We start from the raw sequence: 12,841 nt of genomic DNA, 5'->3' as shown, positions 1-12,841 counted from the left end.
TCTGAAGTTGTATTGTTTTATTGGTAAAAATGTCTTCCATCCTGAAGTGTGGAAAATAAAATATATTACGCAGATTTTGGATGATGAACATGAAGGGAAAATAAACTGAAAATTTCGTATCTTGGTTACAATGCTTTTTCTTAAATATATTCATCCCATACTGGAGTTATTTCAGATGACTGTTTTTTTTTTGGAATCACTCCATGAATAAAAAAATTGTTATGGGGTCATCTGAGTTTTTTTACGAGTTCCGTTATGCTTGCAAAAAAGTAGCTCATTAATCGATTATTTCTTTATTTTGACAGCCTCAGTATGCGAGATTTCATTGTTATAAATTTGAATATTATATAATCGCCAGAATCTGATCTGCATAAAATAAACAAGAAACTAGTAGTGAGTCCTTGGCCTTTGAATCAAGTATGGGTGTATCCTATTGAGACTCTCTCATTAATTTAATTTGTCACCAACTAATATATTCCTACTGATGGTAAGAAATACAGAGTGAGTGAAAAAAAAAGCACAATATTCATATCTTGGGCATTTAATATTTTGTAGAAAAATGGTCAAACACAAATGTTGCCTCTAGTAGCTCTTCAGACACTGGAAGATAAAAATACTGCCCAGTTTCTTTTTCTAACCTTCACCTTCCAAAAGCTGTTATACTACTGCAAACGGATCAGCTGGTCCGATAATATCATGTCCTTATTTGCGAAACTGGTTCAACATCATGACAATAGAATAGGACGAGAATAACCAGAAATATTTTTATAGACTACCTATAGTGTAAACATAGGTAGCTTGGGAAGGCCATCTAGACAACTCCCAACTTATGATGGGTATGGACAGGTCATTTTTCCTTTGGCTTCATTGAGGAAACAAGGCTCCTATGCACGGTAAATATTCAATGCATGTATTTTATATTTAATCCACTGAATTACACTCTAGAGAAGAAGTTCAACGTTGAATGAAATGTTCTTGTGGACGTTTGTATCTTGATTCATGGATTCATTTCGTTCCGATGACCTACTTTAATGAAAATTGTGGGAAGAACTATTTTTATATTTCTTTTTGCTGATAACCTCGAAAACGATATTTTCAAATGCCTCTTCAGATGTCATTCAGTCGTGATTTAATTGTTTACTTATACCATTGAATACTCAAAGCTTATACAGGTTGTAAATGAATAGCTACGAAATAATTTAAGAGGTGGTTTCTTGTCAAAAAAAAGTGTGGGTCCTTCATGTATTTTTATTTTTTGATGTTGAATATTTCCCCTTTCGCTTCCAAAAAATCTATTGAATTTGCGGCCATCTATCAGAAATCTGGTTTGAGCAATACCTATCTGATTTTTGCATTCTAGAGAGTTGACTTCTGCAGCAAATTAGGAGTCAGCCTTGGGTCCCTCTTTGACTAGGATGGCTCTGAGAGAGGAAATTTTACCCCTGGATCACAAGGAAAATCAATCATTCCTTCAAGTTAACGGAATCTGCATTTTTTAGAACTAACTTCTCGAGGAAAAAGTATTTTTGAATTATTCATTCGAGTTTCTTTGATTTTCCGAAATAATGATAATTATGTTTAAGTCTGCATATTTTCTGAGAATTTTCTAGTTACTAGATCTTCTTTCAATGGATACAATGTAAATAGTGCATAAACATAATACCCAGCATGAATATTAAAAGACCTGGGACCGCAAAGCAATGGATTATTTTGAAATGGAATTTCATTTCGTTTCCTCATTCTTTTATCAGAGCTTTCTTGCATGCAACATTTTCACGTAGATGGGTAGGAAGACGGATACTTGAAACTTGATAACATTATTGTATGATATTCTTGAACAAACTAGAAGAGCCTTTTTATAATTATACTCCATTCACATTTATTTTAACAGTCGGTTGGCCATGAAATGATTTTCTCAAGTTTTTGTAACTAGAACGGAGTAAGGTTGGTACTCATGGAATGTCGTTAATGTCATAACACTGTTGCCACAACTTATATCAATTAATATTACGAAAATGCCGAAAGTGATTGAAAAAAGAGACAGGGTTTCAGGAAGTGCTAATTAGAATTCAGGTCCGCTCATTCAAATAGTTATACCCTGATATTCTAAAATCCACAATACGTCAGACGGTAGCGAACATATTCAATGTAAGAGAATTTATATAATGTTTCATCTGAATCTAAACGACTCATTTTTCAGCTGATTATTTCCACAATCAGAAAGATTATGAATGAAGAGGATGACAAAGAATTTCCTTCTCTTGGAAGACCCCAAAAAGTGGTGCCATTCGAGAATTTTATGTTTGGGTGAATTAATGCGAAAAGTTTACTACAGGATTTTCGATGAATGTCATCGTAGAATAAGTTCCCGAAAATTGATTTTTCTATTTTTCATTTGACTTGTCCTATACATTGTAAATGTCTTAAGGTACCAATAAATGCTCAATTATTATTATTATATCAATGTATTAAGAAGAACAGCCACAAATACGATCCAGTTTTCCTGTTAATTGTTTATTCATGTGAATTGTTCAAAGGTGAAGTTCATCTTGACTTGAAACTTCCTTCAATTCCTTTTACTTATATCGATGCAAGATGATTTTTGTTGAAGAATTTAACATTCTTGTAATTATCTGTTAATTCCTTCGGGAGATACCCATTCCCAACCACTGCATCATATGCATTTCATCTTCGGGTTAATGCTTTTGAAATCTACAACTGATGTAACGTATTCAAACTTCAGTCAAAGAAAATAACGAACATTAACTCTCCTCAAGCTAGTGCATATTATGATATGTATTATACGGATCTCTTGTATTTTTCATGCGAATACCTGAATTTGGTATGCCTTCAATCAGTTTGTATAAACTTCAATTATGTTCGTCACATATTTTCCGAAGTGATTCGACATTGTGATAAAATACGTAATAACAGAAACTTTCACGTAGAACGGGCAACATAGCGTTGATTTAAAACCAAAAAATGTTTTGACAAGCGTCATAACCCCACATTTTCGTACTATACAGAATGAAATGTGTCAAATTTCCATGGCCAATTGAGTGCTAAAATAAAAGTGAATGGAGTATATATCCAATGCCTCCGTAGGATTCAATGAATTCAAAAAAAATACAAACATTCCAACCGTGTTACTGGACTATGAAGGAATTTTTAGGCCCGTATTAATAGTCAGATCTCAAAATGCGTCTCAAGACCTATCTCAGTTGATACTTGCTCAAGATAGTGACAGCATCTCAAGATGACGGCTTATTAATAAACTCATATCAAGTCATTATCAGAGAGATACTATCTCAAGTAATGAGACTTGAATCTCAACTTATGAATGTCTTGAGTAATGATCTTGAGATATACTTGAGACTACAAAACGAAAAGAGAAATTAGCATTTTTATTTTTGCTTGATATTTTTTCAATACTGTGGCTCACAATAAAGTGTAACGAATAGAATAGAACGAATAGAAGCAGGTTTTTCGATCTCGAACGAACATATTTGATCAACCGCCGATGCATGTGGCCCAGATGTGATCCCGGGGTATAAATTCACTCGCGAAATTAGGTAAAAGGGATGTTGATGAAGAGATTGTTTTTCGACCAGACCGCGGAATAGCACAGATTACAGAAACAACTTTCTGTAATCTGGATTCCATATTGATTTCAATAATGCCGATATTCGAAAGCACAAAAGACAATTAAGTTACTTTCATTTCAAAAAGCAAACCAACCCAAATTTCATTTCGAGATCATCTTGAGTCAGGGTTCGACCATACTCAAAATTTGACGTTCCCAAAACCTATCTTAAGATCATCCGAGGACTTGAGTCACATTTATTAATAAGCTCCTACTCAAGTGAGATCGCCGACTGAGACGTCATCTTGACAGAGTCTCAAGTCAAATTTATTAATTAGACTGATGTCTCAAGACGCTACTCAACACATTCTCAATACTTGAGATCTGACTATTAATACGGGCCTTAGTGATCCCTTTTTCACAGATGATAACCAATTACCCTACAATGCGTTGAGTACTTAATCATTCTTCATTTCCACAAAAATATTTTGCGGTCGTTACCCCGAATTCCATCTCCGAGTGTCCTTAATGAACAAAATCTGATGACTGAATCCCCTATGACACTGATTCCTAACTCATCAAGTCACCATAATACCGATTCCCGCTTCCGATCAAAGAATATTAAACTTGGATGAATAATGAGTTTGGCGGAAATAATTCCGAAATTCCAAACGAAAAGGAAAGTGCTTTCCATTCCAATCTTGAACGCAGCCCCGTATCTGCGCCCCAACGCGAGGGGTCGACGAACTTTTTCACTTCGCTTATTTTCCGACCTCTCAAATCAAACCATTTATGTAGAATTTTGTGGATCTCCAGGGAAGCCATATGATGTACAATTCGAACGAAGCGGAAGTATCATCCGTTGAGTTGACTGACTTGACAAAAATGTGGCTGTTACGTTTATTTTTTGTTATTCGAATTCCGAATTTCTATCTGTTAGGGGAAAATGTGAGATTAGTATCCTAACGTCCGTTAGGAACTGAAGACCATTGAATTTCCTCAGGTTATCATTCGTATATACTCTAACTGACAAAGAAACTGCAACACCCAGAAGGAGCTGTTTAAATTTCAAATTTTTTTTTGGTAAAACATACACTGCGCAAAAAAATTAACGCACATTATGGAAATCTCAAATTTATTCTACAACTGAAGGTGTTCTCAATGATAATTATTTTTATCAGAATTATGCATGCAAATGTTATCCACTTTCAACGGTTTTCTTCAATACAGATAATTTTTCCCAGCTGGAATAAAAAAAGATGATATTATCAGATTTTGAATGTATTGGCTCCATTCTAAAATCAGTTGTTCTCGATCAATTCTAGTGATCAATAGTTTTCTTTCGTTTGATTTTCTACACTCGATCGCTATGCAAAGCGAAACACGCAATTTGACCCAAGAGGAATGTGCTCAAGCGGTAGTTTTGCGAGAAGAAGGGTGGACATACGAAAGAATTGCAGAAAGGTTTGGAGTTTCCCATACAAGTGTGTCCAGAATGTTGCAGCGATTCAGGGAGACAGGTATGAATGTCCGAAGACCAGGACTGGGTAGACCACGGGTAACAACTGCCATTCAAGAACGTTACTTGAGAGTTTCTTCGTTGAGACAACGATTTGCAACCGATCGCCTCCTTCAAATTCAGCTTGAGCAAACTCATGAGTTGCAAATTAGCACTCAGACAATAAGAAATCGCCTCACAGAATATGATTTAAGGCCTCGTGTCGCGGCAAGAGGCCCAGCTCTTACCCCAGCCCATCGAAGGGCGCGTTTGGATTTTGCGAGAGAGCATATCCATTGGGAAGAGGCCGATTGGGAAAGAGTTCTCTTCACAGATTAGTCTAGATTCTGCCTCTACCATTGTAATCGACGTTCCCTTGTATACAGACGTCCACTTGAAAGATATGCTCAGTGCAAATTCCTGAATACTACTGGTTTCGGGGGAGGATCGATTATGGTATGGGGTGGAATATCTTTGACTGCTCGCACAGACCTAGTGGTCGTTGATAATGGAACTATGAATGCTGATAAGTATATAAGGAACATTCTTGAAGAGCATGTAGTGTCATTTGCCCCATACATTGGTGAAAATTTCATTTTTATGGACGATAATGCCAGACCCCATCGTGCGCGCATCGTTCAGGAGTACCTTGAAGAGGTTGAAGTCTCTCGAATGGAATGGCCAGCAAGAAGTCCAGATCTCAATCCGATTGAGCAGGTTTGGGACAACCTCAATAGAAGGCTGAGAAGTTCAGAGTATCATCCAGCTACTCTTAATGACTTAGGAATCCAACTCGGAGAAATCTGGGAAGGATTAGATCAGAACATTTTAAGATCACTCATTTTGAGTATGAACCGTCGTTGCTGAGCTGTAATTAACGCAAGGGGTGGAAATACCAAGTATTAAATCACTTATCAGCATTTCAGTATTTTGAAAATTGTTCATTTCTCTTCTTTCACATAAGATTCGGTGAAATCCTGAATTTTTCTTCCATTTAATGTGTCTTGTTTCGTTCAAAACCTTCCCGAGAGAACATAAAAAATAAGTTATAAAGTCAATGTAATGTGTAACTTTCATTAAAATTGAGATTTTCAGAATGTGCGTTAATTTTTTTGCGCATTGTAGATAGTATAGCAAGGAGCAAAAGATAAAAATTTGGAGAAAAAGAAACGAAGGGTTCACAATTTTCCTATTAAATTTGTCAATAATGTGTTTGTCCAACGCGGTTATCTATACACCCCTCAACACGTCTTTTCAGAATGTGCGTTAATTTTTTTGCGCAGTGTAGATAGTATAGCAAGGAGCAAAAGATAAAAATTTGAAGAAAAAGACACGAAGGGTTCACAATTTTCCTATTAAATTTGTTAATAATGTGTTTGTCCAACGCGATTATCTATACACCCCTCAACACGTCTTGGCATTGATGCAAGAAGATGGTCTATTTCATCTTGAGGTATACTATCCCAAGCTACCTGTACTTCATGACTCAGAGCCGCCAAAGTCCTTGGGGGCTGGGGTAAATTTCCAAGCCTTCTACCCATGATGTCCCAAACATGTTCTATGGGCGAAAGATCGGGGGATCTGGGCGGCCATGACAAAAGATTCACATGGGTCGCTTCAAAAAAGTTTGAACTAACTCTGGCAACATGAGGTCGAGCATTATCTTGCTGAAATATCGGATTCTCGAGCCGGTTAAGGTAAGGGAGAACATATGGCTCCACTATTTCTTGAAGGTAACGCAGCGCTGTCATGTTACCTCGAATAAAGACTAAAGCTGAGCTACTTCCATGTGCAATAGCACCCCATACCTACCATAACGCCTACTGTCCGGTGTACATGACGCTCAACATCAAAATGAAGTTCACGTCTTTCTCCTCGACGTCATCTTACCCTTCTTCGGCCATCATGTGCACCCAAGGAGAATCGAGATGAGAGACATGATGCCATTCCATATTCCAATGTTGTTGTTCTCTGCACCACCGTAATCGTTGCCGTCGATGCTCAACCGTAAGAGGTAACACAAGATGGGGTCGATAAGGCTGCAGTCCAAAAGACCTTATACGGCGGTAAACCGTTCGTACAGTTACAGGATGGCCTTGTTCTCCTAACCACTCATCAGCCAAAGATCGAGTTGTCGCGAATCGGTCTCTAATGGCCATAAGTCTTAGACGCATTAATTATCCCAAATCTCTTATGCATATTGTTCGAGCAAATTTTTACTCCTTCATCCCAAGCTTTTTGTGGCTGAAACCATTCTGAAATTATTGTTTCACGTCACAGATGAAAAGTATTCGACAATAGTACCTGATCAATTCAAAAGTCAATCCATTGACAGTTCGAAATATTTGACGAATACCCTTTTAATATTTTGGGTGGACACTTATGGACCTATCTAAATTACCTGAGCCAGTGAAAGTGCACCCCCTAATCAAATTGATCAGATACACTCTACTTATAGCTGGTATTTTTTATGGAAGTGCAAGACAGAAATCGTTGGAGGTGAAAGAGAAAATCAGGAGAGAGAATGAGAGAAGAAGAAAGTGTCTTCTAAAAGAACAAACTAGGAAAAATTCGTTCACCATAGGAAACTCAAAATTATTCACATAAATGTCGACTGAGCTCCTTTTAACCTTATATGTCTAATTTTAGGAAATATCTAATGAAGAGGTTTATACTCAGAACAATGTATTTGTACATAATCATTTTCTTTTGTGGTTGGTCGAATATTGAATCAACATAAATGTGAATAAACGGATTAAGCAGAAAGCTGATCCTTCATGATATCCTTTATAAATAAACTACTTTACTGAGACTCGTTGGACCAGAATATGAATTGAAATTTGGGTATAGCCGGGTTTATATGGAAAATCTGCCCCCGCGGCTTTTTCGATTTAAACACAGGGGATCGATTTGACATTAAACAAAAATAATTCACCCCGATTTTCAGCTGTTTATCTCCAACGGTTTCAGAATTTTTCGAAATAAACTGTTTTTTCAATAAAAATTTTTTTTTCGACTAAAATTCAAAATTGGTTGGTGGTGATTTTTTTTATCGTTTTCAGTAGTAAGAGTGATAGGGAAGACATTTCATTATGACTCTCAGTTGAAAATCTTATTTTTGAGAGCAGATATAAAATAATAATATATATTTTTTTATGTTACTCAAAAGTGTCCACCACGAAACTTTGTCAGAAAATGTCTTTCGTAGTTATCTAACCTCAAGAAATTTTTCATTTTTTTTAAAGTGGTGGAACATAATAGAAAAAATAAAAATTATTTTTTTTTCAAAATACTATGTTTCATGCATAGAAACACTTATGATGCAAACAAAATATGTAGAAAACTATTCTTCAACTGAGAATACATAATTCATTCAATAATAAAAATTTAATATAATACCAAATTCATTTATTTTATTGATACAATAATCATGAATCCATCATAAACTAGATAATAAGTTGCTTCCTAAAGCACCTTTTTTTTCGAGTTTCTTGATTTTTACATAACGAATTTGGAGCAAGACTGGACTCTGATATTGATCTTTCTGAAAGAGTTTTGGCTGCAATGAAATCGAAAAAAGATTATGATAATACGTTGGCGTTGGAGGTAAAAATAAATCGTTGGGCGAGACAAAAAGTTCCGTTCAGTACGATCTCTTCAAATGATTTGAAAAATTTTCCTGAATTAACGGAACAAGAATTGAAGATTTTTTTCACGGGATCATATTAAATGTCTCAAGCTGTTTCTTACTTAGCTGAGTTAATAAATGAAGACGGAACAATAACACTGCAATACGTAAACACAACACCAAATATTATCAAACTACAAGTAAGGTCTCGGCATATTGAGTCAAAAACATACCATTGTTTTGTTGATAATGAGCCAGAAAAGAATGAGATTTCTGGAATAAGGCGATATTGTTGTGATTGTGCTAATGGTAGACGCACTGTAGGGTGCTGTTCTCATATTTCAGCTATAATATATTGTCTTCATTACGTTCTATATTTGGCAAAAAGAATATTGTTTCGTCTCTTTGTGAATGAAAAAGTTGATGCTCTTGTTAATGAAGACAGTGACGAAGACTAACCGATATCTATAGTAGTCTTCGATATTTCGAATGTGAACCTATATTTTTTGCATAGAAACATTTTTATCGCCAACTTTTCGAATGATGGATTCATGATTATTGTATCAATAAAATAAATGGATTTGGTATTATATTGAATTTTTATTATTAAATGAATTATGTATTCTCAGTTGAAGAATAGTTTTCTACATATTTTGTTCGCATCATGTGTTTCTATGCATGAAACATAGTATTCTGAAAAAAAAAATAGTTTTAATTTTTTTCTATTATGTTCCACCACTTCAAAAAAAATGAAAAATTTCTTGAGGTTAGATAACTATGAAAGACATTTTCTGACAAAGTTCCGTGGTGGACACTTTTAAGTAACATAAAAAAAAATATATTGTTATTTTATATCTCCTCTCAAAAATAGGATTTTCAACTGAGAGTCATAATGAAATGTCTTCCTTATCACTCTTACTACTGAAAATGATAAAAAAAATCACCATCAACCAATTTTGAATTTTAGTCGAAAAAAAAAATTTAATTGAAAAAACAGTTTTTTTCGAAAAATTTGGAAACCGTTGGAAATAAACAGCTGAAAATCGGGGTGAATTATTTTTGTTTAATGTCAAATCGATCCCCTGTGTTTAAATCGAAAAAGTCGCGGGGGCAGATTTCCATATAAACCCGGCTATACCCTTTGAAATCAGGAATAGTTCACATACATATCTTTCGCATTCCGAATGAGAGAACAAAATTCAGCTGGAATGAATTTACTGAACAAAAAAACACAACCTGCGTTACAGAATTGTTAGAGCGTCAACGTCAAAAGCATACCTACAAGTCCAGAATATTTACAAATTATTTCAGGAATTACTTTGTGTAGATGATTCCACAGGAATACCTTAGGGAAAAACCAATCAAGGGACAATATCCAACCAAACAATATAAAATTGGAGGACGAGAGAGAAACGGAGTTTGAATTACTAATTAATATTCATTCACTCCACTTTTTTATTTATACATATTCGAGAAATAACAACTAGCACAGGAGAAAATCAATGCAATATTGAAATTGGTAATTATTTCAGTTGATCAAATTGTCTATAGAGAGGTTACCTACTACTTTGGCTGAACAACACAATCAAGTCATCCTAAAAATTCCGATATAAACTTCATTACCTGATGTACGAGGATATATTGAAAAATTCTTAGCCTACTATAAAACCAAACAAAAGTTCAATGTCAAAATCGTAGATTAATATTTTATTACTCGACATATTCTCCTCTTAATTGGATACATTTATTACAGCGAACCTGCAACGTCTCAAGACCTTCTTCTTGCTCTGCAAACCAGATGTCCACAGCTTTTATTACCTCCTCGTTGGAAAAAAAAAATACGGCCTTTTAAACTTTTTTTCAGTTGAGGAAACAGATGATAGTCGGACGGAGTTAAATCTGGTGAATATAGGAGGTTTTCTAGTAATTCAAACCCTAAATCACGAATTTTTTGCATGGCAACTTGAGATTTGTGTGCAGGGACGTTGTCCAGCAAAATCAAAACACCTTTGAATAGCTTTCCGCGTCTTTTCTCTTTAATTCTTTTCCGTAGAGTGGTCAGTAATGTCGAATAGTAATCTCCGGGTATTGTTCTACCCTTATCCAAAATATCAATCATGATTACTCCATGGCAATCCCAAAAAACTGAAGCAAGAACTTTTTCAGCAGATTTTTGGACACGAAACTTCTTAGGTCTTGGAGAACCAGAGTGTCGCCATTCCATCGATTGTTGCTTTGTTTCTGGATCGTAGAAATGTACCCAAGTCTCATCCATAGTAACAATTCGGTTTAAGAAGTCTACATCGCTTTCAAATCGAGCACAGATAGAACGCGATGCTTCTACACTTGCAAGCTTTTAGCCAACATTCAAACATTTGGGGATCCATTTTGCAGCAATTTTTCTCATGTCCAAATTGACGTGAACTATATGATGAACGCGTTCGTATGAAATATTCAGTGCTTCAGATATCTGTTTTAGCCCAATTCGACGGTCTGATAATATCATGTCATGAACTGCATCGATATTTTCATGTACTGACACAGAAACTGGCCTTCCCGATCGGTCATCATCTTCAATGGAATATTTACCTTTTTGAAGCTTGCAGTACAATTTTTCACGGTCGCATACAAAGGACATCGATCATCAAGGGTATTTAGCATAACTTCGTGAATCTGCTTACCTCTTAACCCTTTTAAATACAGATACTTGATGATGGCTCGATATTAAAATTTTTCGAATTTCACAATTTCTGTGGACATCTATCTTTTAATTCATTGCATAACTGTAGTTTACTTTTTTGACTTCAAACTGACACTTCTAATGAATTATTGTTCGTTGCTATGGTAACGCATGGAACTGGTCTAGGCTAACTAGATATCAATACATACTGTAGGTCGAGAGTGTGGAATAAAAATTATATTTTCGTCGATTTTCATTCGGAATTTGCGATGTTATATAGCATTGCTTTTCAAAGGGTAAACCAAACTGTTTCCTCTGAGTAATACAACCAGGTAATGCATAAGGATATACAGGGTGTCCAACAAATGAAGAATTATTCAACGTTACCATTTCTTTATTTTACTAAATCTACATTCAAACCACAACATAAGGTGCAGAGTATGCAGCATAAGGTGAGTAGGCAGTATAGGCTGCAGCATAGGGCGAAACAACAGGAGCTCCAAATGCACTGTAAGCTAATGGAGTGCTGTATGCACTGTAAGCCAATGGGGCAGCATAGGCAGCGGTGTAAGCTAAAGCCGGGCCAGCAATCACGCCTGGTTTTGGTGCAGCCTTAGCTTCAGGAGCAGCTTTAGCCTCCGGCTCTGGGTTAGCCACGGCACATCCAATGATGACGAATAGAGCGATCTGAAGAAATTCAGCGAAATCAAAATTTTATCGATATAAATTGAACCCTTCAATCATGTAGAGATACCGAATATTCGGAAAAATAAGACGACAAACGATACTTACATATTTAAACATTGTTGTTATTTTTGTATCGTTGCTGACAAACTGATGTAGTTGAAATGAAAACTTTCGTTTATATACCTCGAAGAATCCTCGAAGAAGTGGCATTTCGGTTGAGAGCAACATAAAGCATTAGTATTCAGGAAGGATCTTCACGTTGCAACGCTCTGAATTAGAAAATGTGTTATTGACACAGCTCGTATTGGGTTTTGATTGATTTGCTGTACTTGATGTTATAGTTATGTAAGTAATTGAGGTTGCCGAAAATAAATACGAAATTGCTATTTCAGTATGATGTACTGGTTCTGAATATGGATAACCCTCACTGAAATACTTGGAAATGTTCGATGCAGATCTTTTATGAATTTTCATTCAATTCTATTTCGGTTTTCATAGGTTAGTTCTATTGAATCGGTGAAAATAAGATAACATAATTGTTGGAATATAGTACAAGGAGAAGAAATAAGAAAAGCTACTACCCCTACAGGTGCAGCTTAGATTAATAATGTCAGTTCGAAGGTTCTTCGGTATTTTTCAGCTAGTTGCTCAGTTTTAATTCAATTGGATCGGTGTTTCTCAATATCAGGGAAAAAATCAGCAAATTGAGCATTTTTTTCAAGAAACATATGTGGACCAGTGAAAAACCATTCAAAGTTTCAAAAA

At 35.5% G+C, this 12,841-nt stretch overlaps 1 protein-coding gene across 1 annotated transcript; it reads right to left on the bottom strand.

Annotated features, from left to right (window-relative positions):
* Positions 1-11,803: 11,803 nt before the first annotated feature.
* Positions 11,804-12,193, bottom strand: LOC123307322 (ice-structuring protein 4-like). The gene is made up of 2 exons (XM_044889580.1): positions 12,182-12,193; positions 11,804-12,076 (listed from the first exon to the last, which is right to left on the bottom strand). Exons 1-2 carry the CDS (start codon positions 12,191-12,193, stop codon positions 11,804-11,806), a joined length of 285 nt encoding a protein of 94 aa, XP_044745515.1.
* Between the last annotated feature and the right edge of the window lie 648 nt (positions 12,194-12,841).

The sequence above is a fragment of the Coccinella septempunctata genome, chromosome 1 (assembly GCF_907165205.1).
Source record: "Coccinella septempunctata chromosome 1, icCocSept1.1, whole genome shotgun sequence".
In the NCBI taxonomy this organism is placed as follows: domain Eukaryota; kingdom Metazoa; phylum Arthropoda; class Insecta; order Coleoptera; family Coccinellidae; genus Coccinella; species Coccinella septempunctata.
The sequence above is the reverse complement of the archived record's forward strand: the minus strand, read 5'-3'. Positions and strand labels throughout refer to the sequence as shown.